This window comes from Phyllosticta citriasiana (genome assembly GCF_038021145.1).
Source record: "Phyllosticta citriasiana strain CBS 120426 chromosome Unknown IWZ02scaffold_17, whole genome shotgun sequence".
NCBI lineage: Eukaryota > Fungi > Ascomycota > Dothideomycetes > Botryosphaeriales > Phyllostictaceae > Phyllosticta > Phyllosticta citriasiana.
Window position 1 is genome coordinate 203,150 of NW_027117294.1, and position 24,373 is coordinate 227,522.

Genomic DNA, 24,373 nt, shown 5'->3' on the forward strand with positions numbered 1-24,373 from the left:
AGCAAATTCATGTGCAGTGCGAATTAGGTAACACTAAGCCCGATCTGGTCGAGACGCAGCCAACTTCAAACGTCTGACAGAAGTCTGTGCTACCATCAGGGTCCGAGCGTCTTCATACCCAGAGAAACTAGTTTTCACGACAATGATGGGTAATACAGTCCACGCAGATGCCACAATGCTCAAGAAAACGATGAATTTTGGTACCGCAGCTGCGCCTGGGTAGCATTGATCGAATTCTGGTGGAACTAGGGACTTTCCTTCACGGCAGATAGACCCATGCAGTGTCATTCCATCGCCAACATAAGATGTCGCTCGGCTTGATTCTGCAGTTTCTCGTGACAAGTCTTCAACGGTACCAAAAGAAATTGTCTTCTCAGTTAATCTCACAAAAAGGGGTTATCTTCAAACCGAATTGCAAAAGACTCCCGTCGACGATTGTCAGCGTCTGGAACCGTGCTCCAATCCCACTCCGCCTGTTGTCCAGAGGGCCTGCTCCGCCGCATGATGATGCAATTCCCAACCGACAAGCCCTACATACACAGAGCAACTTTTGCCGTGCACAAATTCTCAACCTTACAGCCGCCTTCCTAACACACAGGAATCTTAACCGGTTCCCGACACTGCAAGCCTATCAAATGGTCAATATTTATTTTCCGAAACAATGGGAACGACTTACTTCATAAGGTGGTCCATAAAGGTTTGCAAGCTGACGTCGTCCGTAAAGATGGTCTGGGCAGTTTGGCTGACGCCACCGTAGGAGCCCGTGGTGTGAGTGGTGGACGGGTTCAGCTTGCTGAGCAGGAAACGAGCCTGCGAACCGCCTGCGTCGCAAACAATGAATCGAGGCAAAGGGAATCGGTCCTGAATCAGCTCCTTTGCATCTTCCTTGGGCGCATCCAGCAGGACTCGGAAGTTCTCGTAGCCCTCCTGGTCCTGGTAGCCTGCCTTCCGCCACTCGGCAATGGTCTCGCCGTGGAAAATGAGAATGTGGAAGAAAGTATCCAGGAGTAGAACTGTTTCGGGCATGATGGATGTGCTGTCCAAAAGTACGGGTTGGCCGCCTTCGTGATCGAAGCCGTAGCTGTCGAGGGTAGGTTGAATCATGATAAGCGAGTTGCTGACATCCTCGTGGTTTAGCACGTGTCTGTAAAAGGCAGTCTCATCGGGCGAGTTGTTAAAGACTTGCAAGAACTGGGAACGGCGAAGATGGAACATGAACTGGGGGTAAAGAGTAAAGTTCTTTTCCAGACGGAATGACGAGGGGTCGTCCTTGCGGTACTCGGCAAAGCGCGAGCACAATCTGATGAGCATGCGGTCGACCCAGCGGAGGACATCGGGACCGTCGTCGACTTCGGCCTTGAAGACCGCTATCCGGGACATGAGGACGGCTGCGGCTTCTTGGTCGAAAGACTGCGCAATCGCGGGGTCACCCGAGGGTCCGCTAAGGTTGCGCGCGACGGTGGTAACCCTGAGGTGGTATTGGCCAGACGAGTGCTGGTAGTAGGTCAGGAACTGAATCATTCCTTTTTGCGGGCCTTGCTGCATCTGGCTCGGTCCGCCCTGGCTTGCAATCTCAAAGTAAATGCCGTAGCTTGCACCAGGGTCGATACCGCACATCTTCCACGCGCAGGTGTTTCCAATACCGCACTCGGTCTCGCCAACAGACGCTGACTTTTTGTTTTGGGACACGGCATGACCAATCAAGCCAGTAACCTTAAGCTCCTTGGTGGTGAGGACTTCGAGAGATGCGTTGAAGCCCATCAAGAGGTTGTCCTCGGCATCCTTGTCGAAAACGCGCGCAAAAGATTGTTTAAACATGGACGAAGTAAAGCTGTCCGTCAAGATCATGTGGCCGCCAGTGGAATTGGCGAGACCCTTCATTTCCAAAAGACCAACCTGGTCGAGACATCCGGCGAAAATGTCGATGATGTGGCCGTTGTGAGCTGTCCTCTTGGCAAGGGCATCGTAAAACTTGAGCGCCTTCTTGTAGTACTTGATGTTGTCGCGGTCAATGTCGTGATGCGAACGAATCGGCTCCCTCAGCTCAGCACCGACAACCATTCCCGGTCCTTCAGTGGCGGGGCCACCAGTAAAGAGCATCACTCTGCCTCCCGAGTTTTGGAACGACGTCTCCAAGAGACCGACGGCGACGCTGAGGGCGACACCAGTACAGCGCAGCGCGCGCTTGTCGTTGGCCACTGGCCAGGGGTCCTTTTGCAGCTGCTCCAAAGCATTCGTCAATTGGAATTCGCACTGCTGGACGGGAAGCAGGAAGCGCGCAGCCGGGCCCATTGGCGGAGGCGCGCGACCAGGCTGGGGCTGCATTCCCGGCCTCAGACCTGGCGCCATCAGACCGAGCATCTCCTGGACCTGCTTCGCCGTGTAATCTTTGCTGCCGCGGAAAACGTAGGACTTGGCGCACTCGGTGTATCCGAGTTCGTGGACCTGGGTGGTGGTGCCGTACGTGACGAGACCGACCAAGGCGTAGGGCGGGAGAAGGCTCAAGCTCATAGTGATCGAGTCCTTGAGCGCCTTCAAGCTATCCTCCTCCTGGCAAGTATCCACAACAAAGACGAAAATGGGCGGTGCCGGCGCAGGACGGGCGAGCCGGTACTCGATGGTGGTGTTTTGAGGGTGGAGTTCGGGGGGTATCGCTTGGTCGGATATGTCCTTATAGTGGGGTGGGAGGGCGTTGCGCTGGAGACAAAAGGGGCAGATCCATATCCTGGCGCGCATGTCGACCTGGCTGCTTGGTGTCAGACGTGTGGAGGGAGCAGACTTCGGCTACGCACCAGAAGGGGTTGAGGACGGCCCTGCAGGGAGCTTTGCACGAGACGGGCTCATATTGGAGCAGCGGCGTATCGGGTTTTTCCTTTAGCGGCGTGTAGAGAGCTCCAATGGGAACTGCAAAGTGTCAAGATTTGGCCATGCGGGAGATGGCATGCTACTCACCAACAAGTCTCGACGCTTCCTGGCAAGAGGTTAGAGCGATTCGGCGCAGCAGCCGAGGGTCGACATACCATGCGTGAGCTGGGAAACGTGTTCCAGCTGAGCCTGACGCCATCCTGGTCCTCAATGTCACTCCACTGCTCCTTCAACGCGTCGTAGTCCATGTTGGGAGCTTCCAACAGATGCGGGCAAGCTGCTGGGGTTGCGGGCGGGCGAGGGGCACACGGGTGCGAGTGTGGCGATGCGGAGGGGGGCGAGTGAAGCCGCGAGATGGACTGCCGGTGCGACGGGGCGACCAAAGGGCGTCGAGGTCGAGAGAATTGGCGATGGAGAAAAGGGCGACAGCTAGCACAGGAACAGATGAACGTCAGGTAGAAGCGGCCACATTGACCTGCTCAAGGCGGTGAGGGTTTCGGGTATAGCGCGGCATCGGCGTTTTCGGCGAGGCAGATCCCGAGGTGCTACACCTCAAAAAGTCTGCGCAGCGTCTCCAACCTTTCTTCTCCAACAGTCCCGCCGGCAACAAATCACATTACTATCGACATCGTCTGTCTCTCCCTTGTGGACGCTGTTTTCGCGCCGAGCGGAGACCAACTCACCCATGGCTGGGCGCCCGACTTCGATGAGTCGTCTAGACTCGCACGAGATGTTGGGAATCAGCAGAGGTTACATGCACCTTGTTCTCGCAGGATTGGGGCGGATGGGATCGCTGGAAGAACTAGGAAAGGGGTCCAAATTTCACACATCGCCCGGCTCCCAGGATTGTTTTGAAACGCCAAAATATCGGCCTGAGAAAGCGTCGACAACCGGCTCGACGGGAGTCTGGCAAGGCCTATGACCTCATGCAGTCGTCCTGGTCATTGAAATAGCTGTAGGTCGTATCACTTTGATCTTTCTATCAATCGATAGCAAATAACCTACCTTGTGTTTTTATCTGTCCTTACCGAACGCCGTAGATCCTCACTACCTTTCAAGAGTTGAGACTTTCCATGCTCAAGATGCAAACCCCCTCAGAGCAACCATGCATCTGTCCTGATACCTTCCTGTTGCCTTTCCAAGCAAAGAGTTTTTGATATCTCTCAAGTCCCCTCACTGATTCGAAATCCAATCTCAACCGCCGATTTTGTCAGTTGAACACGCTGCCTGAGTGCAGCCACTGGTTGCTTTGCCACTCTTGATCCTCAAGCTTATGAGCCAGTAAAGCCTTCACATCGGCTTAGGCGTCCTCCTTGACCGGCTCCTCAACGCCGTCGACGGACAGACGAACACGCTTCTCGCTCTGCTGCGCATCTTCCTGCTCCCCAAGCTGCCTCTTGACGCCCGTGCAGGTGGAAAGGCCAGTGTTGGATTCGTTGCAGTCATCTTCGCTGCCTTCGACCTTCTCAGTGGTCTTGATGTGCTGCTCCGCATCTTCGTTGTCGAATTTACCGTCCGCGACCTCGTCTTCTTTCTTGTTGCTGTTGCTCTCATCTCCCCCGCCCTCACCCTCCTGATCCTTTGCCTCGCCAGAGTCAGCGCTGGTGGCGGTAGAGGGTTCAGCCTCGGCCTTGCTGTCTTCGCACTCTTCTTCCTCATCGCTGGCATCGTCGTTCTGCTCCTGGTCGTCATTCTCTTCGACCTTGTCCTCGTCTTCTTGGCCACTGCCGCTCTCCTCGTCGTCCTCAGACAGATCGACCTCTTCGTCGCTCTCGTCTCCCTCAACCGGCTTGAGAAGACCAGTAGTCTTGCTAACTCGCAGCTTGTGCTTGGCGAGCAGGTCCGTAGAGAGCGTGGGGATAGGCGTCTCGGCCTGGACCTTGGCCTTGACGTTCTTCGCATCGCTGGGCGTGATGCCGAGTCCAGTGGGAATATTGCCTCTGCCGCCATTCGCCTTCCTCTCCTTGCGCGCCACCGCTTCAGCATTGAGATAACTGACTGCAGCCGCATGGTCGGCGTTTGCGGCAATGGTCACCAAATGACCCAGAGTCGACGGAGAAAGCTTCATGTAGCGGTTGGCAGTCGCGACGCCCCAGTGCTCCTCAATGTCTTGGATACGCTTCTGGATCTGCGGGTCCGACGGACGAAGCTTCTTCTGGAATTCGTCGATGTCAGAGAAGAGCTTGAGCCAGCTCGTCTTGCTCTGATGCTTCTTTTGGGCCTCTTTGTCGGCCCGAGCCTTGTCGGCGACTTTACCCAGCATCTCGCTCCACTTCGCCTTGGTGCCGTCGGGGGCTTGGAGCAGTGCCTTCTTGGCTTCGGACGTGTCAGCGGCCAGTTTGGCAACCCTCTCCATGACTTGCTTCATCTCTTCGCCCTCAAGCTTCGAAAAGCTTGTGGTTTTCAAGGCGTTGATAAAGGCGCTCACGCCATTGGCTTTGGTGATGTCGCTAGTGAGAAGGTCGGACGACATTGTGGCTTGATCTGGACGTTGTATGATGGAGTGTTGTTCTTGGTGTTGGGTTTTCGAAGGTGAGATCTGCGCCGACTGGTTCGTGTTGTAAGAGATTCTGTGTGCGGCGGCTTGATTAGCGTGCTTGGTTGACTGATGGTTTTAACAATGACTCACCTACCTTTCGATCGCGATGGGGTGCGGGCGGCGCTCTTTGTGAAGCAGATGTGTCAAGATGTCAGGATGACGGAAGGTTAAGTGAAAGGTTGCGAGGATGAGTGGTATGAGGGTAGGTCCGAGGGCCCGAGGATGGATGGTCGAGGAGTGGTGACGCCTCAAATGGTAGTGATGGGAGGATGGTTGTTGATGGTAAGACGAGGGAGGTGGCAGATTTAAATAAGGCTGGAGGCTGGTGGGCGAGCGGTCGTAGAAGGAGCTGAATAAGAAGGAACAGCGCCGACGGGAAAAAGATTATAGGTGGATGGTTGGGCGACCTGTGAGGCCAATGGCTATAGTTGAAGAGGATAGAGTGAAGGAGGTCGTGGGTGCGGTTGAAGACTGGGGAGCACAAGAGACCGCATACCCCGAGTTGGCTCGAATGGAATCACAAATCCAGTGGCGGCCTGCGGTTGGTTCTGCTCAATCGAGCGTCCGTCTGGCACTTCAAGAGCATTCGTTTACCACTTCAGTTGCACCCAGATAGCTGCCATTTACTGCCACAACGGCACCGTCGGTGAGTCTCTGCATTTCTTTCACCAAGTCTATTCATGAGCTGGATCATCTTTATTTGTCTCCAAGTCATTGGGGCTGCCTACGTTTGATCCTCTCGATCAGAACATATCCGTGCCGATACGGAGTTCTCTTTCAACACCAGTCCAGCCTTCGACATCCCATGCTCAGTGGTTGTCCAGAGAAACGGCAATCCCCTGCTGCTGCTGTTTTGATTAACGACTTCTTCAGCGCAGCCATGTTTCCGCATGAACTACCATGGTGTGGCTGTTGTGATGATCGACTCGTACCAAAGTACGTGGTGTCCGACCAAGAACTGCTGCTTGTTTGCGTCTTCCACATATCGCTCTTGATTTAATTCAGAACCAAGCCCAAATGAAGAATATTGTCCGCGCCCCTCGCGAGACCGGTGTCCCCGAGATCCTGAACAAAATACATATCCAAGCAGTCCCAGAAGCCCGGAGTCTCAACGCGCTCCTTTTTAGTTCTTTAATCAGTCTGGTGGTCGTCGCCAACCTCGGCTCGACTTGCTCGACGTCATACTGGTGCTAGTCAATCTCGTCATCACTCGCTTCTTCGACCTTCGGCTTCAGGAGTCCAGTCGTCTTGCTGATGCGCAGACCGTGCTTCTCTAGAAGATTATCATCAAGCGCGGGAAGCAGTAGAGCGTCGATGGGATTAGATTGGATCTCCAGTTGACGCATGAGCTTCTTCATGGCGCGTCTGGCATCTACATCCGAGACTGAGGGTCCTGAATGGATGGTCCCGCTGGGGGATCTTGACGCTCTCTCCATGCGCTTAAGGATCTCGGCATTCATATACGCAACGGCGATTGAGTTGTCGACCCTTGATGACATGGCGGCAATGTACCCGCATGCGGTTTGGGGAACTGTGTGCGTGAAGCGGTAGCGGTGGGCGATGTGGGAGCCCCAGTAATTTTCGATTCGGCGCAGATTCTCTTCAATATCTCGCTTCCGGTGGTTCTTCTGATCTATGTGCGCCGTTGGCAAGAGGCTGCGCGAAGGGACCTTTCCCGCTGACTTGTTGGTATGAATCGTCTTGCTGAGCCCTGCTCTTGTTCGGTCAAGGCCCGCCATGGCAGCTTTTAGTGCTTCGCGAAAGGCCTCTGTTGCTTCGAACTGACGTATGGTGGGAAAGTTCGCAATGTCGCGCTTGATCCGCTCTTTGGTTTCATCTTCCATGATGGTGTGTTTGTCCAGGGATTTCAGTGCCTCGATGTAACTGTCGACGCCAGCATCTGTCCAGAAGCTGCCGCGGGCGGCGTGCTGGCTTGCGGGCTCCATTTTTGTGCAATGACTTGAGTTGCACAAGGAATATATGCTGATAAGGTGCAAAGGCCTTGAGAGTTCAGCTGACGCAGTTCAAGAGCAATAGAAGGGTGGCTGAATGCAGGTTGTGGGCTAAGTGGCCATTCAGCTGTTGTTCAGTGAAAGACGCACCGTTCGGCCTTGATGAATCGAGAGCTGAATATATACAGAGGTGGTGGCTGAGCAGGGGAAAACCGCCGGAAGTACGGCGAAGGGGAAGGGATTGTAGAGCGTGAACGAGCAGAGGGTTGGAGGACAAGAGGTCGAATTCGTTCTCCCAATGCTTTTCGAGGTGAATGTCGAGAGGTCGAAGTTGAAGAGAATGGATGCGACGGTGGAGGACGCCTAATGCTGTCGAAGCCCGCAGAAGGTAAACAAGCTCTAGAAGACGACAGAGCATCTCATCCAGTCTACGCCATACTTTCGCAGCGATGAACAAACCGAAGTGTTCCAATTCGACAAACCTTCAGTCTTCGCCATCCATTCCTTTTCCCCCTCAACCTTTGTTTTCGGGCAAAGAGGTAGAACGTCAAATGTTCAACCGCACTCCAACGTAACTAACAGTCGGCGCTTTGAACAGAAACAATGAAGACTTAACTGTCATTCGCTCAGAGACGACAATCGGTTCTTCCTCCTCTCCCACACCTCTCTGAAACTTCCTAACGCCTCCTTCACCGTTGTTACAAAATTTCGGCCATGTAATACTCCACGCCGTTCCAAAAATCATCAGTTGCCATTTTGTCCACACCGTTGGGTAGACAGGCGTATTGTTTGGTTTGCGGGAGCTTCTGGATCGTATCGGGCGGTGTCTCCGTGCCCGAGTCTACATTGTGGCCAGTCTCGGTATTCGACAAGAGGCGTGGCTGCTTGCTGCTCTGCGTCGTCTCGCTGGAGGCTTCGGACGCTCTCTTGTTGCTCGTGATCCTGCCGTCACCTCCGCCCGCCTTGTTGTCGTCTGGCTCGAGCAGACCCGTTGTCTTGTTCATCCGCAGATTATGCTTCGCGATCAGATCTTCTCGCAGCATCGGCACAGGCACAGAGTAGTCGCCATTTCTTTCAGCCGTACTTCCGTACAAATTCGCTACTGTTAAGGGCTTGCCTTTACCCCGTAAAGCATCGCTATACATAAGCTACTGGCTGAAAGGACCAGTCTTCCTCCCTAGGCTTACGAGAATCTCTGCACTCAAGTACGCAGCAACTTTTGAATACGTCAAGTTGGATGAAATCTTGTTGTCAAAAATCCACCAAAAAAAAAAAAAAAAGAAAGATCTGGAAGCATTTCATTGCAATCTACATGGCCCGTTCCCCACCAATTCATTGCCTTGTCCCGCGTTTTTATTTCCATCATTTTCTTGGCGACAGGACATGTAAGGTCTGTTTGATGCTCCATTTTCTGGTGAAGGCGAGTTTGGATCGGTTTGGATGTACATTCCTTTACATCTTTATTTGCTTCGACGAAAGCCAAGAGCTCGACGGAGACCAACGACTGATTCGGGAATCCAGTTGTTGGGATCGAATCAAGGACTGCATCCTTACGGCGTGCGAAGGGAAGACTGAGAATTCTGCTCTTGATCCTCTCCCACTTCCACCACTACGGGTACCAAGTTACATCTCAAGAACCAAGGCAGCAAGGCTGTTATCGAAAACTCAATCGCTGTGAGTGCCTCCCTTCCGCTATCCTGATTACATGATCTGAGTCTCTTGCGCAATCGCGAACAGCAAGCCCCTTTCCATATTTTGCTGGAAGCCTCATCGGGCCTCTATACTTTTGCAACTCCTCTGAATCCAGAACCTCAGGCACTACCACAACGCGTGCAACCAGAGTCAAAACGACCCTGCTCAAGCCTTGCATCCATTTTTGCTCCGCCTGTTTAATCCAAGTCATTCCATTCCAACTGACTTATTTTTCTCGCAAAGCGTTGCATTTCAACTCTCTGCATCGCGTTGCCTCCAATCCTCACCCGAACGTCGTCCATCACAACACGCAAAATTACCCATTTTCGCCAGTGTCACAGTTCGGCCATGTTCCATGCCTCAGACCAACTGCATGTTATTCTGATACTCCTCAAAATGCAAGCTCAGATGTCACTGTACATCGCTCGCGTCCAAACCACATGAACCTGCCGCTGCTTGGTACCGCGCAGCAGCAGCCCCAGAACCCGCAAACAAGAAAGACGAATGAAATCATCATCCACTGCGTCCAGAACCCAAAGCCACACATAATCCTCACAAAACGCGCGCGCCTTTGCCCAAAGACGGAATTTTCATATCCTGACACCTCCATCTCCTGTCCAAACCTGCCAGTCCCCCTCCACCTTCTCCCCAACATCTCCATCGCCACATAGCGGCCCCCACATCATCTCCTTCCCGCCTTCCACAAACAGCCAAACGCCTGCACGAGACACGTATCCGCATCGCACGCACCTCTCCACACTCCCTTGTTCCCTTCATGAGTACCGTCTCAGCAGTGTTGCGTTGCGAGTGCGGTACGTGGTGTTAAAAGCCCCCCCCCCCAAAAAAAAAAAAAAAAAAAAAAAAAAAAACGCCACGGTTCACAGCTTCACAGCAGCAGAAGCGACGGCGCAAGGACGACGGTATCGTCATCTCGACGCGCATCTGGATTGCTAGTGTATCTCGTTCGCTGCCAACAAAGAAAAAAATTAAAAAATGAAAAAAAAAGAAAAAAAAAAGAAAAAAAAGGGGGGCCAGAGACTCTGCATCGCCGTTCGTATTGCATCCATGTACACACACGGCGCGCGCGCGTGTCCCAAAACGCTCTCGCCGCGGTCATGTAGCGTTTCGAAGGGCACGACGAGAAGTGGAGGAGGTTAAGGGAGGCAGGCGGCATTTCCACGCACCCATGGATGGAGTCGGACGATCGAGTTTCATGAATGAGTGAATGAATGGGTCAATCAAGAATCAATCAATTACTCATCACCTATTCTTTTTTACTCGGCTCCTGCTTGCCCGCTTCCTCAGTTCATCTGCTTGACTCAACCCATCTCTGATCACCAGCACTCGCCGCAACGAACCACCCACACTGCTTGTTCGCCAGCAGCAGCGACAACAACGACGACGTCAACAGATGGCTAAGCGGCTAAGCAGCGGCGGCAGAGCCATCAGTCATATCGAGCGTCACGGCGTGGTACGAAAGGACCGAAGCCTCCCAGCCCACCCACACGCACGCACGGATGCAAGCACATGGCGGAAGGAATCAAACAAAGCCAGTCAGCCAAGCAAGGCAAGAAAAGCAGCGAATATCAATGCGTTTGATTGAATACGAGGACGATGAGGCGTCCTTGGATTTATCAGAACAGCAGGAGGGAAAGCAGGGCAGGGAAGAAAGGAAGAAACGAAAAAAGCAGGCCACCCATTCCGCGCATGTGCAGCCACGGCCCTTGAGCCGAGACTTAGTGGACGCAACGGGGCTCAATCATTGAGCAAGGGTGCGGGTGGTGGTGAAGAGAGATGGCAGGCGGCATTATTAAGAGTGTATGCAAAAAGTCGTGTACGAGGAGGAAAAGTGCTGAACCATGGACCACGCCCGAATTTTGCAGCGGCCGAAAGACGCAAAAGAAAAGCAGATTGCTACCCAAGCGCTCGCTCTGGTGGCAAGACCGACTTAGGACGCCAGGTAGAGACCCTAGAAGAGGAAGGGGGAAAAAAAAAAGAAAAGAAAAAAAAAAAAAAAAAAGAGCAAGCCGAAACTCCCGTGGGTAGGACTAGGGGCATCGCCTCAGACCCAGGGAAACGCTGATGCCGATGATGCTCAAAGGAAACTGTGGTATACTGATGCCAGAAAGACGCAAGACTCCGGTGGCCTGTCCAGAAGCAAAGGGAAGAAAAGCCGTGGGTACTCGTGAATGCCATGCCTTTGCCATATGCAAAGTGGAAATATGTGTGGTGGAAAGTTAGAATTCTATGTTGTGGCCGCATCCCGTGTTTAGACCCCGATGCTATGCAGAGTGCGTCAAGCGTAATAGCGTAATCGTAGAGCAGCATTGGACGTGCTGCAGGTGTTGAGAAATTTTGGGAGCCCGCATCAACCACCATATGGACGGTACATGCTGTGGTGCGAATGGTAGCCGTGGGGCAGGTTTGCCTGAGAGTACCAGAGAAGAGAAGGTCCTGGGGCGATTGGCTGGATTGGATGGTGTGGATGAGACGAACTGGGCTGGATGGGCTGAAGAGAGGGAGGCGGAGGGCGAGGCCGATGCGGAGCTGGCGCCATTGGGGGCAGCCCACCGCCAACCTGTGGCAGATGATGCTGGGCGCGCTCCATTGCATTGACGGCTCTCGAGTCCAGGTGCGGCGAGGGGAACATGTCCGACATCATCTGGGGCGCCGGAATTGTGGGTCTCGGCTGGTTGTTGGACATGTAGTTTGTCGGTGGGTTCTGCTGGCGGTACTGTGTAATCGTCTGCTTTGCAGGGCGGGCGTTGAGCTTGTGCTGGTTTGCAACGCTGGCGAGCGTTTGGAGCGGAACCATTTCCGTCTTAAACGGCTCCTCCAACTCGGGAAAGAGCTTGTTGAAGGCGTCCATGGCCTTTTGGCCACCCTTTTGCAGCGCCAGCGTGACCTCGTCATCGCTCGGTAGGGCAAACATGTCCCTGGGCCATCTACAGGAATCAGACTGGTGATGGAGCACAAAGTGTCGAATCATTTCGGCGCGGGAGCTGGGCATTCTGGCGTAGTTTTTGCCGCCACGGGTCTTGCCGTCGGTAGCCTTGCGACAGACGCCGCAGCACATTTTGTCAAAAATGTCGTGGTTATTGCTGCTCATGAGCCAGGCGTCGACGTCGAATCGAAGAATGTGGAACTCGGGAACAGCCGACTCGCCATTTGCTTTTTTAACCAATCGATCACCGTACTCGACGACAAGCCTGCTCTTTACTGGCGCACTCAACCCCGTGTCTTCGAGCACCGTCAAAGCGTCCTTGACGTTGCCCAAAAAGTCGTTTGGACCGTTGGACACTCCATTCTCAATCGACCCAACGGAACAGACGCCTCTCCTCACAAACACCGACTGGACCTTGCCAAAGTTTTGCGGCGTGGGGAGGCTTTCCGAACCGTACTCGGGCTCTGCGTCTGCATTCCAGCATCCATTCGACTTTTGGTTGTCCGTGAGAGCTGGGAGATTGCGCGGCCAGGGGACTCCAACTAGATATGGTTCCGGTTTTGATCCTGCCAAACGAAACGATTGAAAGTCGCCAATCGTCACGGCGTGGTCCTCGCGAATGTGGTTCATGAGTTGTCGAAACGTGCGTTGCTTGCTGACATCATTCCGCTTGCAGCCAGGACACTTGAACTTTTGGACGTTGCGCGTGGGCGGACGGAACTCGGAATAGATATCAGACAAGAGGGGGCCGATGCGCTGCTCGTAGACCTTGCACGCGTGCTCGATGGTAAGGACGTACTTGCCGTTGCGCGGATACACGTCTGCAAAGGGCGACTCATTCGGCATTTGGGTTGGCAAGTTCAGAGTCTCGCCGGCAATGGCTCGCACCTTGTTGAGGATGCGGAGCGCAAACTCCTGGTGGCCCATTTCCTTTTTGTGGGCCTCGTCAATGACGGCCTTGGAGCAGTCGTCCGTGAAGGAATTGATCATGCGAAGGGCATACGTCGAGTTCATAGCCTGGATCTCCGGCAACATGTCCCAAAACCCCATTTGCGCCGCGCGTCTCTCCATGGCCACCACCTTTTCGGCCTCGGGACGGGCCTCTTCGAGCTTCGTCTTCAAGACCTTCCAGAATTTTTCCGTTTTGAATTCCTTGTTGATTTTGATGTTGTCCTGATAGGCAGGAATGAGGTTCAAGACATCCTCAGTCATGGGCGGGTCGAGCTGGGCAGCCTTGCGGATAATGTATTCTTTGCGCTGGGTTTTGAGGTCGGAGCTCTTTGCGGCGCGCATGGCAATCCACTTCTTCTCGAACTTGTCAATCTCGTACCGCTCGTCCATGAGAGCCTCGAGTTTTGCCTTGCGCTCTTTGATATACTCCGTCTGTTCCTCAAGCACTTGATCGGCGTCCAGGTTCCGCTTTCCGAGATCAATGACGAAATCCGCGTAAGATTTGGAGGTGGTGCTCAGGTCTTCCTTGAGGTAGACGGGCTGGTTGCCCGAAGTGCGCGAGCGGCCATCGTCGTCGCCCCATCCGGCGTACGAATAGTGATTCCACGAGTCGACAGTGGCGCACGGAATGGTTTCCAGCATGCCGGGAAACTTTTGGTTGTACGCGAAGCAATCGTCTTGCTGCTGGATGTTAGCCTGTACAGAGTGACAAGCGTGGGACGCACCTTGATAATCTTTTCACCAAAGCACTTTGTGCACCAGCGGCGCAAAAAGGCCCAGTAGGTCTTGCGGGCCTTGGGCTCGCGGCAGGACATGCAGCCCTGTCCAGAGAGCAAATCGGCGTATTGGCGGTCGGTGATGCCAGAGGGCGTGGGCGGAAGGTTGGGCCCAAAATGGTGACGCATGGCGTGCCTCCAAATATGGCTGTAGCCAAGAGCCTGACGGAACTCGGACGAGACCTTTTCATAAGTGAAGAGCATGGCCGGATCGCTGAGCTCAAAGATGCGCTTCCACACATCTTGGTAGACGGGCGTATGGACTCGGCGGTCCTTGCGGATCCTGGTAGGGCCATTGGCCTTGGAGGGCTTTGGTTTCTTGGCGGGCGGCGGAGTGGGCGCTTCTCTCGTGATGGCTCGCTTGCCGAGGACGGAGGGTCCGGGTGGGTGGTGAGGAGGCCGGGCGACCTGGGGCTCGACCTTGAAGGCCAGGACTCCGTGATCGTCGCGCATGGTGTAGAGGTAGTGGTTTCCTTGGACCTTGGAGAGCCAGACGTCGGAGCGTTCTTCGTGGTAGGTAGTCGGGTTGAAGAAGTATTGGGGTCGGAGGTTGTGCGTTGGGATTTCGAGCCAGCCGGGCGACGAGGCGTCGTAGATGAAGAGACGGCCGTTATGCCATTGGGCTTGCCAGTGGGCGATGACGGGTGCGGAAGGAGAGTGGGTGGACGGTGGGCGCTGGGGGGCAAGAGTGCGCAACGGAGGCTCGGCGGCTTCGCAAGAGGGATACGGATGCGCCGTGAAGGCGTCGGCGGAACGAAACGACTGCATCTTCAAGGGACGCTACGCTCTACAACTACGGCTACAGGACAGGGCTTCTCATGGGGGGGGGGGGGGGGGGGGGGGGGGGGGGGGGAAGGGTTGAGACCAAGGGCGGGCGACTCGCGGCGGACGGGGGCAACGAGCGGGCCCCGTCGTGGGCAGAAGGCGGAGGGTGAGCAGCGAGAGATGCGGCGACGGCGGAAGATGGACGGGGAGCGGTGGACGGAGGAAGGTGTGGCATGCGGTGGTGGGTGGGTGGTGTTGTTGTAATGTGTGGTCAAGTACCTACAGTAGGTAAGGTAGGTAGGTGGGTAGGTTGGTAGGTAGGTAGGTAGGTAGACAGACTGACGGACGAAGCCAGCCAAGGGCAGCAGCGGGCCTGCCGCCCAGATCGGCACACACGGACTTGTCACCGCAGGACCGGGCGCGAAGCGTGAGAGGCGTGCAATAAGCCAACGAGTCGCAGAAAGAAAAAAAAAAAAAAAAAAATTTGCAGGCGACAAGTGACGAAATTTTGAAAGTGCAAGTGGACGGGAGCATTACACAGGCCGTTGGGCGCTGATTCGGCCGCACATGATTTCTCAACATCGTCACGTCGTCGCCGGGTTAAGGGCGAGTAGGGAGTTCCCGCGATTTTCGACCCCAGATCCTTGCCGAATTGCGGAGATGGACAGAGACGTGGAACAAAAGCACTGCACAACCTCCCATAGGTACGCCCCATCGGACACCGCACTACTGCGACCTCGGGCAATAAATCCATCATGACTGTGCGCGCCTCTGTCCCACCCTCTCTCGTCCTCGTCCTCGCCCTCGCCCTCATCTCAACCTCCTCCGCCCACCATGACCCATCCTGACCCCCCCGAGAGTGCGTTATGCTACTGCTCTACCCCCCCGTGCATCCATCCACCAGCTGACCGCTTTGCAGAGCTCAGTCATGGCTCTCCACCATCGCCCGCCGTCGAATACGACGAGCGCCTCCGAGTCTGCTGTCCGCCGCACACGACGGAGCGCAAGCTCGTCGCCCGCATAGACCTCCGCGTCATTCCCTTGCTCTGTCTCATGTACCTGTTGGCCTTTTTGGACCGGTGCGCCTCTTCTCCTCCTCCTCCTCCTCCTCCTCCCGCCCCCCCCCCCCCCCCCGCTCATCCTTTGCAGCGTCAACATTGCCAATGCCAACAGCTTCGGCCTTTCCGAGGAGCTCGGCCTCGCCAGCAAGAACAGCATCAAGTACAACACTGCGCTAGTCATCTTCTTCGTCCCCTACATTCTCTTTGAAATCCCCAGCAATATTTTGATGAAGAAGCTCAAGCCAAACGTCTGGCGTACGTACAGTCTAATTTCACATCTTTCGTCCGCCAAACACGCGCTCTAGGCGCGGCTCCCACCACGGTACACTAGCCGTCCAAGAGCGCTCGCTCCTTGACAAGCTCGAGCTCCACCCAACTAATTCGCCCGCAGTCTCTGGCTGCATGTTTGCCTTTGGCCTAGTCACCGTCTGCCAAGGTTTGGTCCAAAACTACGCCGGACTGCTCGCTACTCGTGAGACCTCTTCCACGTGGGCTTTTTGTCGATTCTAAGTTTGCATAGGCTTCTTCCTCGGCTTATGCGAGACGGGCATGTTTCCTGGGTGCTTTTACCTCATAGGAATGTGGTACCGCCGCCACGAAGCCCAGCGCCGCTACAGCTTCTTCTTTAGCAGCACCACGCTGGCCGGGGCGTTTGGTGGCTTGCTCGCGTCGGCAATTGGCAAAATGGACGGCATGCGGGGCTATCGCGGTTGGCGGTGGTATGTTGCACCTCGTTCAGAGAAGACTCCGGCTCACGCTGCTCAGGATCTTCATCCTCGAAGGAACACTGACCTGCGTCGTCTCCCTATTTCTCTTCTTCATGCTGCCGAATTTTCCAGAAGAAGCCAAGTGGCTCGGCGAGGACGAGCGAGAGTACGTCAAGGCGCGCCTAGAAGTGGACCAGGGCCGCTCCGCCGTTGAGCGCCGCATCACGCTGCGCGACGTTGGCAACGTCTTCAAGGACCCCAAAGTGCTTGTCGGGGGTTTCATGTATTTTGGCCTCATTGTTCCTGCGTACGGGTACGTAACGAATACGAGTGGTCCAGACGCGCCACCAGCGGCTGCTGACCCCGCGAGGCTGACCAGCTAACGCGGACTACTTTTTCGGCAGATATGCCTACTTTTCGCCGGCCATCCTCAAGACGTACGGCTACTCGCCCATCCAGACGCAGCTGCACTCGGTGCCGCCGTGGGCCGCCGCCTTCGTCTTTGCCATGCTCGTCGCGTGGTTCTCGGACAAGTTCAAGCACCGCTTCGCCTTTGCCGTGCTGCCCATTCTCGTCGCCATTGCCGGCTTCGGCATGCTGCTCTCGGAGCCGCCCAGCGCGACAAACAATGCGACGCAGTACGCGGCCCTCTTCCTCGTCGCCATGGGTTGCTACTCGGCCATGCCCATCATCGTGTGCTGGTTCGTCATGAACCTGGGCGGCCACCATCGGCGCGCCGTCGGCAGCGCGTGGCAGGTCGGCTTTGGCAATACTGGCGGCATCATTTCCGTGTTTGCCTTTTTGACAAAAGACGCGCCGCGCTACATCCCGGGCTACAGCATATGCATCGCCTTTTGCTGTCTCAGTCTGCTGGCCATCGCCGTCTACGGCGCCATGGTGATGCTGGAGAATCGCAAGCGCGACAGGGCGGTTGCGGACCTGGGACTGACGCAGCACGAAAAGGCGGAGCTGGGCGACTTGTCTCCCGACTACCGCTACCTTCTCTAATCACGCGCGCGACAACGCCGCTTTGTGCGTCTCGAAAGCGCAAAGTACATGTATTGCCCTCGTATATACACACAGTACCTGGTTGTTGACAACCACCACACACTCCCGTCCATTTAACTAACAATGTCCCGCCACCCCTCGCCCTCCTTCTCCCCAATCGTCTCCTCCGCCACCATCTTCCGGATACTTTCGATGCTCTTCTCCACCGCCATCTTGGCCATGCCGTCGTATTTGGCGCGCAGCTTTGCTATCTCGTCGGCGGCGTCGGCCGACAGGTCTGGGTGCCGCCACTCAAAGATGTAGGTGAGGTACCTGCGCGTGGCGTGTTAGCATGAGGTCGATTGGGAGAGAGGAGGAGAAGGGGAAAAGGGACCCGTACAAATCATCCTGGCCCCCAGAACCCGTACTGATCAGATTCGTAATCGTGCTGCCGTCGGGCTGCTGGAAGTCGACCTACACACATCGTGTCGCGTCAGCCAGCCCTTATCCACCCACCTGCCTCTTCTGACCCCCAAATCCCTCTACCCTTTCCTCCCCCACGTCCCCCTTCCCCCGAAAACACAAAACAAGGCAGATTCTCACCTTCCATCCCCCAACCGCAACACACCTCTCCCTCACCTCCCGTCCCTCTCTAAACCTCACCCACCTCTGCACAACCCTGCCCCCCTGCTCTTCGCTCTCGACCTCGCACGCCGTGATCGCCGGCACGAAATCTTGCGCCCGCCGCACCTTGCGCTGCAGTCCGGCCCACAGGTGCGCGTGCGTGAGGCGCGGGAAGGACGGCGAGGGCAGCGAGGATGTGGGGGGTGTGCTGGAAGGGGAGGGGGAAGAGGAAGAGGATGGCGGGGGGTTGACGGCCGATGTGTAGGCTGTGTGGAGGGTGACTGGCATGGTGGTGGTGTTTGGTTGATAGGTTGATTGATAGATAGGTAGATAGCGGCGGTAGAAGCTCGCTCTTTTTGTTCCGTTTCGTTTCGATATCCTCGCGAAGGCAGGTAGGGTAGGTACGGTAGGTACAGTAGGTCGTAGTGTAGTTGTATCGTCGTCGTCGCTCGCAGCTGAACAAAGTCCGGCTCTCCTGTCCAGCCAGCCAATCCAGCCCTAACCAGTCCTATTCCGTCCACAAAAGGGATGCCACGATGGATCCGATGCGAAGGAACGGAAATCCGGCGAAAAGAGGTCGACGTCACAACACTTCCGACGAACGAACGAACGAACGAACGAACGAGTGGGACCCAGGCGCGTATTTGTATCCGGCGGCGACCATGGCGCCCACCCACACGCACACCTGGCTCCATGCAGAGAATATGTGGGGACAGACGGCTACACATGATACAGGCAGGCATGTACCTACATATTTGCGCTGACCCGACACGACACGACAGGCGCGCAGACAGACGATCATGCTGGCCCGGGTGCTGGGTGCTGGGTGCTGGGTGCTAGCCACAGCCCTGATCTGCCAATGGATGGAAGTGCGTTGGGACAGGCCGTCATGGCAAGCCGGTGCCTGAACGCAACACCACCTATACTGTGCGTGGGGCCGCCGAATGAGGCAGACCGGGCAGGCTGCGCTGGGGCGCGCGAGTCTCGCATGGAAGGGTACAAGGAAGATAGATGGTGTGGTGGGGCGCGCAACGGCCGCCGCGCTCGATTGATGTTGATTGATTGATTGAGCGAGTGATTGATTGGGCGTCGGGCGTCGGGCGTCAAGGACAAGGACCGTATGTCTTCCTCACTCACTTACCATGCATGTACAGCTGGTACCCATCTTGCTTCTCTTCTCCTCGCCTCTCCTTTGCACGCAGCCCGAGGCCCGTATCCGAGACGTGAAGACGTGCCTGGAACCGAGCGCGTCGAGATCAACAAAGAGACAAGAGGTAGACCAACACGATAGAATAGTGACTTGCGCGATGGTGTTTCTGTTGTGTAACGATGGATTGCTTTTGCTCGGGCTTGATGATTTCCTATGTCGTGCCTGTGTCGTCTGCTTGTCAAACATGCCAGACAATCAGACAAACGCGGGGCCGAGCGGGCTGACATGGTTGCTTGCATGCCCGGACAGACATCCATGAATGGGCCGACGCGCCCGCCGCCCGTTGCGAAGCTGTGTCCGATTCGCGTTGGGCTGGAGCGCTGCTGGGATGCTGGTTGGTTGCTTTGTCTCGATCTAGGAGAGGTTGCGAGAACCTTGTACAGCTACAGATGAGCTCTATCAAGTCTTGATCGACTTCCGTGTTGTCTACAGGACAAAAAATGTCTGCCAAGTTTGTGGCTTCAAATTTCTGGTCAGTCTTCTCCCAAGGACGCCCAACCACCAAGACCAGAGAACATCAGCATCCCACAAATCTTGGTATCGAAAAAAAGAAAAAGAAAAAGAAAGGATCTTGAGCAAATCTTGGCTCTTTGCGACCCAACACGATTCATTCTGTCCAGCCTCATTCGATAAACAAACCATTTGCGCCTGGGCGACTAGCCAGCCATCCGTAGATTCGACCATTCACTCAACCGCGCCCGAGAGCCCAATCCAAACCACATAGCAAAAGAAGCAGAGAAGATTTCAAAAACGCCACCCTAGTGCCCAGAGAGAAAAATGCAAAGCAAAAGAGAGGAAATGTGTGCATGGCAATGCAACCGACGTTTTCGTGGACCGTAAACGTATGAAGACGCTAATTTATTTGATTCGTTAGCTGTGCCGATGTCTGGCCCCGGTATTCGATTACTTGGTTGACGGAATAGAAGTCCAAGTAATGATGTCGACTGCAGTTGACAAAAACCGGTGCTTAGAAAAACATGTCCTCGGCCCTCCTCCTAGCGGCGCCGCGCCCTTTGATCTTGTCCCCAAAGAGCTCCTTGCCCGCGTTGCTCCCGCTTTTGATGGGAAAAAGCTCCTTGACATTGACCGGCTCGCTTGCTGCTCCCCTGATTTGGAAGCCTGGAGCCTGTTCGCCTGCGCCCTTGACTGAGAAGCCTTCTGCCTGGCCTTTGTTGCGACTTCGTCCATTGACGTTGCTGCCGGGAAGAGGATTGTTGATGCGATCCTCCAAACTGCGAGGGTTGCTGGCATTGATGCGCTCTTCGAGCGAGCGCGGCATGTGGCCAATGAATCCTTCGGTTCCGTCTGCGGCGTCAAAAGCATCTTGACGGCGGTGGTTCGAATGAGCCGTCTTGTTGGGAAATAGCTCGCGCGAGCGCTTGCCGGGGGTGTGCTTGTGGGGAAAGAGTTCCTTGGGGCTTGCTGGGCTTGTCGTTGATAATACCGAGGTGGGCTTCTGGACCGGGAAGAGCTCCTTTTGGGAATTGGTGATACCGGTGTCGCGGCGTGTTGCTGTTGTTGGCGGGGTGTAGCTGCGTCTGCGGACCTTACGGGCCATGGAGTTTTGGTCCTCTGCAAAGCCATACCGACCATCGCCGTCTCGCATTGGCGATGCGCTCCGATCACGAAGTCGGCCGTCATTATTTTTGCTGGAAAAGAGGTCGCCCTGACTCCGCCTCCTACCTCTGCCGCGCCTGTCATCCCGTCTGCTGTCCAACGAGTCTGACCCGCGCCTCGTCCTGCGCCTGCTTCGAGCTCGCGAATCCGATCCTCCATCTTCATCATACATATCCACGTCAAAACTGTCAGCCTGTCTCCTGCGTCTTTGTTCGTTGTCGTCATAGCGCCTCTTTCTGAAATCCCCGTTCCCACGATTGCTCCGCCCCTGCCGTCGCTGCTCCCAAGGATCCTTGTCCGGGTTCATGAGGTAGAAACGGCTAGCTTCGTGGGCGCGAGCCTTCTTGACGTCGGTGACGACGGCCTGCCTCACTGCCAGCTCGACATCTGGCTTTTCGTGAAAAGGCCGTGCCTTGCGCAGCTCCAAGGCCGGTAGCGACGCGACGTCGGCGTAGGACGGGTCGGAAAGGGCGCCCAAAGCAGCAAAAGCAGTCTCAGCATCTTCGTAGATAATGTTTGCCGACGTGTCGTCGATCCATTCAATCCTGACGTATCGGTCGGTGGGAAAGTGGTCGAGGGCATATGCCTTGATTTCGCCAGTAGTGAGGTTGTCCAAGCCCCTGATGTGAACCTTGTCGGCTTGGACTTCAGCTGGCGCAGTAGCTTGGTTGGAAAAGGCGCCGGCATTGTTTGCAAAGTCGTCCTGTTCGAGTAGTGTCAGCCGGGCGGCGCTGACCGATTCGTGCAAGAGGGCGCACCGTTCTCATTGCTTCGGGCTCGAGCTGGGCCTCTGCCTCGGCGGGAATGGACAAGTCTATGTCCATATCGATGTCCATGTCGACGTCGTTGATAAAGTCGTTTTGAGGAGGCGCGTCGCCGGCGCCTGCAAAGTCGAGGCTCATGGTGGGCCGGACGTTGATGGACGTCTCCAAACCACGAGTGAACAAGGAGACAATGGGGGCGGACGGGAGGATAGGTTGGGTCAAAGGTGTTGGCGGTGCTGAGCCATGCCGCGGTCCCTCAGCCCCAAAGATGGAAGCGGGAGAGTCAGCGATGATCCGTGCGCGATCGCGGCGGCGGAACAACCGAACTCCGCCTGCCAGACCTCACAGCATCGCCATCCACATCAAAGCGCTTCCAATTCAGTGGATGGCCTGTCCTCGAGGATATTTTGATTCTGACTTCAGATTGAAATGCTGAAACTGCCATCGGCGTGGGAGAGTCCGGCTTGACAAGTTAGCCTCACTGTTACCATCTCGACACCAGGAAACGTTCTACAGTACATTTTGCATCCTTCGTCAGTATCGTCATCATTGCATTCACTCATGTAAAAATCATAAATCAAAATAGCTGCTTTATATTCGTCGCGGCTTCGCTTATGTATGAGGAAGAGCAACTCCAAGTCTGCTATGCGGAAGACGAAGACTATGCCCAAGACTGGACCGCCGCCGACCTCTCCCTACGCTCTCACAAGATTCATCCTGCCCAATCCCCTCTCATCCTCATCATCATCATCTCCCCTCCTCCTCTTCGTGCTGCCGTACGACTTCTGCTTGCAAGTCACGAGATTCGACTTCTTCACCTTCCGCTCGTCGTACCCCGTCTTGGCCCTGAGGAACCGGCACCACCACAAGCGACAAGCCGAGCCCGATCTCCGCACGTTGTGGACTCCGCGGACTCTGTTCCCGATCATCTCCCACATCACCAGGACCGCGTGGCTATGGCCGTCTTCCTGCTCGACGACGTGTCGCGTGCTCTCGGCGAGGGCTGCCTCTTCTGTGGCGCTCCAGCCGCGGGATGGGCTTGGTGTGAATGGAGGTGTGGGTGCGGGGGTGAGGGCGCTGGTGTTGGCGGCGTTGGAAGCTGGGGGAATAGCGCGTGCCGATGCGCTGTCGGCGGGGGAGCTCGGCGGCTGGGTGCTGCTGCCGGTGGTTGCCGCGTCTTGTCTGGTCTCAGCTGCGGTGGTGTTCGGAGTAGTAGTAGTAGTGGTGGTGGTGGTGGTGGTGGTTGTGGTGCTGTCAGCAGCGTCGACGACGATCTCCGACTCGTCCTCATCGCTATCGATCTCCAGAGGCGTGCCCGGACTGTTGTAGGCATACTGGACAGCCGGCGAGGGACTCGGGTTCAAGGGCGGAGCCTGAACAGGTTAGTATTCGGAAGTTCTCCCAGGCGAAAGTCACTTACCATCTGATGCGTGGGCTCTGGGGTGCGAGAACGGCTTTCGCGAGGTTCAGAAGGAACAGGCGAGGGCGACATCTCCGTCTCCTGCTCGGCTTGCATCTCCTCAGACGTGCAAAACAAACCCCGAAAATTGCTGGGCGCGACGCTCGGGTACCGCAGCGTGTACGTCGGAAGCGCTAGGGGTTGGCCTCGCAGCACAAACTGGCTTGATGCCTCGGCATCGGTATCCGAGATGGTGATGGTGCGCGGGCGGTTTTCCAGCTCCAGATGACCGCGGCTGCGTCTGGTGGTGTTGCTGGTGTTGTCGCGGTTGTTGCGGTTGTTGTCCGACATCTTGAAAAGTGTGAGGTTGAGTGATTTAAGAAAAGAGAGGCGGGCAGTGCGTCGGCTTCAATGGCGCAGGAGAGTTGAGGAGGTCGACAGTCGGCTGGACGACGAGTTTTATACTGGAAGATGTGTGTCGCGATGCGCCGCCAAAACCACCGCCGAGTGAGAATTTATGGGGAGTGCACTGTGAAGCATGGTTCGACACTGTGAATCCAGGTGTACAAACCCAATGTGAAGCCAGGTGCACCTATATTATGATTATTTGTAGGGTGCGCCAATGCAATGTGAATCAGGTTGTGCCTCAGTATTGACTTTCCCATATCTACAAGTGTGAAGTGAAAGGCACACAAAAACACATCAAAAGAGATTCTGAATTTACAGCTCGGGAACAGTGAAAGAGAAAACTTCAGTGAAAGACTTCTCTTCCCTTCAGAATACGCCAAACTAAATTGGGAAAGAAAGACTCCTCCATTTGTGAATGAAGACATCTGAGAAGTGAGAAGTGAAAAGCAACATCTTTCCCATATCTCTTTCCCGCTCCACATCATGAAAGACGGTATCGTATGTCAAGCAAGAAGCTCAACTCTTACTCACTTCTACGCTAACAGATAGACAAGATTGATTGGACTATCCATCCATCTGACCGTGGCACCAGAAGCCTTTCCATCTGGACAGTCCACATTCAGCCGTTTGTTCACTGGACACGATCAACCGAACGCGCCCGGCCTGTCGAAGTTGAGCAGCCAATATACGTGTCGTATTGACGCGGTGAATGACCTGAAATGACATACCCATTCTGGGAGGGATTTCTCATTATATACATCTTCCTGCTACCAAGCTTTCAAGTTTGACAATCATTTGTCTGTACTGTTTACTGTAAAAGAACAAAGACCGCAATCGATGAATCAACATATCCTCACATCCCAGCGTCCCAGTGCCCAATGCCACCTCCGCCCGAAAAAAACGATAACAGATCAGACCACTACCTACTCACGAACGCCGCCTTCCAATACCCACAAAGAAACTTAGCGCGTCAGCGAGCAAGAAGGAATCAAGCAACCAACCAGCGGGCAACCAAAACCAAAATAGCCTCTGTCTCTCGCAGACCAGAAATCCATCTCATCTCGTCCCATCTAATCAGCATCCCACAAATACCTCTTCATCTCTCTCTCTCT

At 55.2% G+C, this 24,373-nt stretch overlaps 8 protein-coding genes across 8 annotated transcripts; 2 read left to right on the plus strand and 6 right to left on the minus strand.

The window, feature by feature from the left end:
- Positions 1 to 178: 178 nt before the first annotated feature.
- On the minus strand, positions 179 to 3,297 carry IWZ02DRAFT_463196 (uncharacterized protein). The gene is made up of 5 exons (XM_066768338.1): positions 3,021 to 3,297; positions 2,953 to 2,971; positions 2,793 to 2,904; positions 677 to 2,746; positions 179 to 628 (listed from the first exon to the last, which is right to left on the minus strand). Exons 1-5 carry the CDS (start codon positions 3,111 to 3,113, stop codon positions 604 to 606), a joined length of 2,319 nt encoding a protein of 772 aa, XP_066618447.1. The 5' UTR covers positions 3,114 to 3,297; the 3' UTR covers positions 179 to 603.
- Positions 3,298 to 4,165: 868 nt separating this feature from the next.
- Positions 4,166 to 5,338, minus strand: IWZ02DRAFT_494391 (uncharacterized protein; the record flags this gene model as incomplete). The annotated part of the gene is made up of 1 exon (XM_066770016.1): positions 4,166 to 5,338. The coding sequence occupies one exon, from the start codon at positions 5,336 to 5,338 to the stop codon at positions 4,166 to 4,168; it is 1,173 nt and encodes a 390-aa protein (XP_066618448.1).
- Positions 5,339 to 6,594: 1,256 nt separating this feature from the next.
- On the minus strand, positions 6,595 to 7,350 carry IWZ02DRAFT_436966 (uncharacterized protein; the record flags this gene model as incomplete). Its single annotated transcript, XM_066766577.1, has 1 exon — positions 6,595 to 7,350. The coding sequence occupies one exon, from the start codon at positions 7,348 to 7,350 to the stop codon at positions 6,595 to 6,597; it is 756 nt and encodes a 251-aa protein (XP_066618449.1).
- Positions 7,351 to 13,051: 5,701 nt separating this feature from the next.
- Positions 13,052 to 14,172, minus strand: IWZ02DRAFT_385777 (uncharacterized protein; the record flags this gene model as incomplete). The annotated part of the gene is made up of 2 exons (XM_066765425.1): positions 13,052 to 13,624; positions 13,669 to 14,172. Coding segments are annotated over 2 exons (1,077 nt in total), but the record flags the coding sequence as incomplete, so codon positions are not given.
- Positions 14,173 to 15,081: 909 nt separating this feature from the next.
- On the plus strand, positions 15,082 to 17,260 carry IWZ02DRAFT_509884 (major facilitator superfamily domain-containing protein; the record flags this gene model as incomplete). Its single annotated transcript, XM_066770485.1, has 7 exons — positions 15,082 to 15,343; positions 15,404 to 15,563; positions 15,634 to 15,800; positions 15,877 to 16,017; positions 16,066 to 16,264; positions 16,311 to 16,565; positions 16,657 to 17,260. The coding sequence occupies exons 1-7, from the start codon at positions 15,319 to 15,321 to the stop codon at positions 17,258 to 17,260; spliced, it is 1,551 nt and encodes a 516-aa protein (XP_066618451.1). The 5' UTR covers positions 15,082 to 15,318.
- A 113-nt stretch (positions 17,261 to 17,373) lies between these two features.
- On the minus strand, positions 17,374 to 18,151 carry IWZ02DRAFT_385866 (uncharacterized protein; the record flags this gene model as incomplete). The annotated part of the gene is made up of 3 exons (XM_066765432.1): positions 17,374 to 17,572; positions 17,640 to 17,713; positions 17,843 to 18,151. The coding sequence occupies 3 exons, from the start codon at positions 18,149 to 18,151 to the stop codon at positions 17,374 to 17,376; spliced, it is 582 nt and encodes a 193-aa protein (XP_066618452.1).
- Positions 18,152 to 19,898: 1,747 nt separating this feature from the next.
- Positions 19,899 to 21,716, minus strand: IWZ02DRAFT_102731 (uncharacterized protein). Its single transcript, XM_066761269.1, has 2 exons — positions 21,449 to 21,716; positions 19,899 to 21,393 (listed from the first exon to the last, which is right to left on the minus strand). The coding sequence occupies exons 1-2, from the start codon at positions 21,590 to 21,592 to the stop codon at positions 20,041 to 20,043; spliced, it is 1,497 nt and encodes a 498-aa protein (XP_066618453.1). The 5' UTR covers positions 21,593 to 21,716; the 3' UTR covers positions 19,899 to 20,040.
- A 98-nt stretch (positions 21,717 to 21,814) lies between these two features.
- Positions 21,815 to 23,125, plus strand: IWZ02DRAFT_102832 (uncharacterized protein). Its single transcript, XM_066761270.1, has one exon. It carries the CDS (start codon positions 22,069 to 22,071, stop codon positions 22,879 to 22,881), a length of 813 nt encoding a protein of 270 aa, XP_066618454.1. The 5' UTR covers positions 21,815 to 22,068; the 3' UTR covers positions 22,882 to 23,125.
- The last annotated feature ends 1,248 nt before the right edge of the window (positions 23,126 to 24,373 follow it).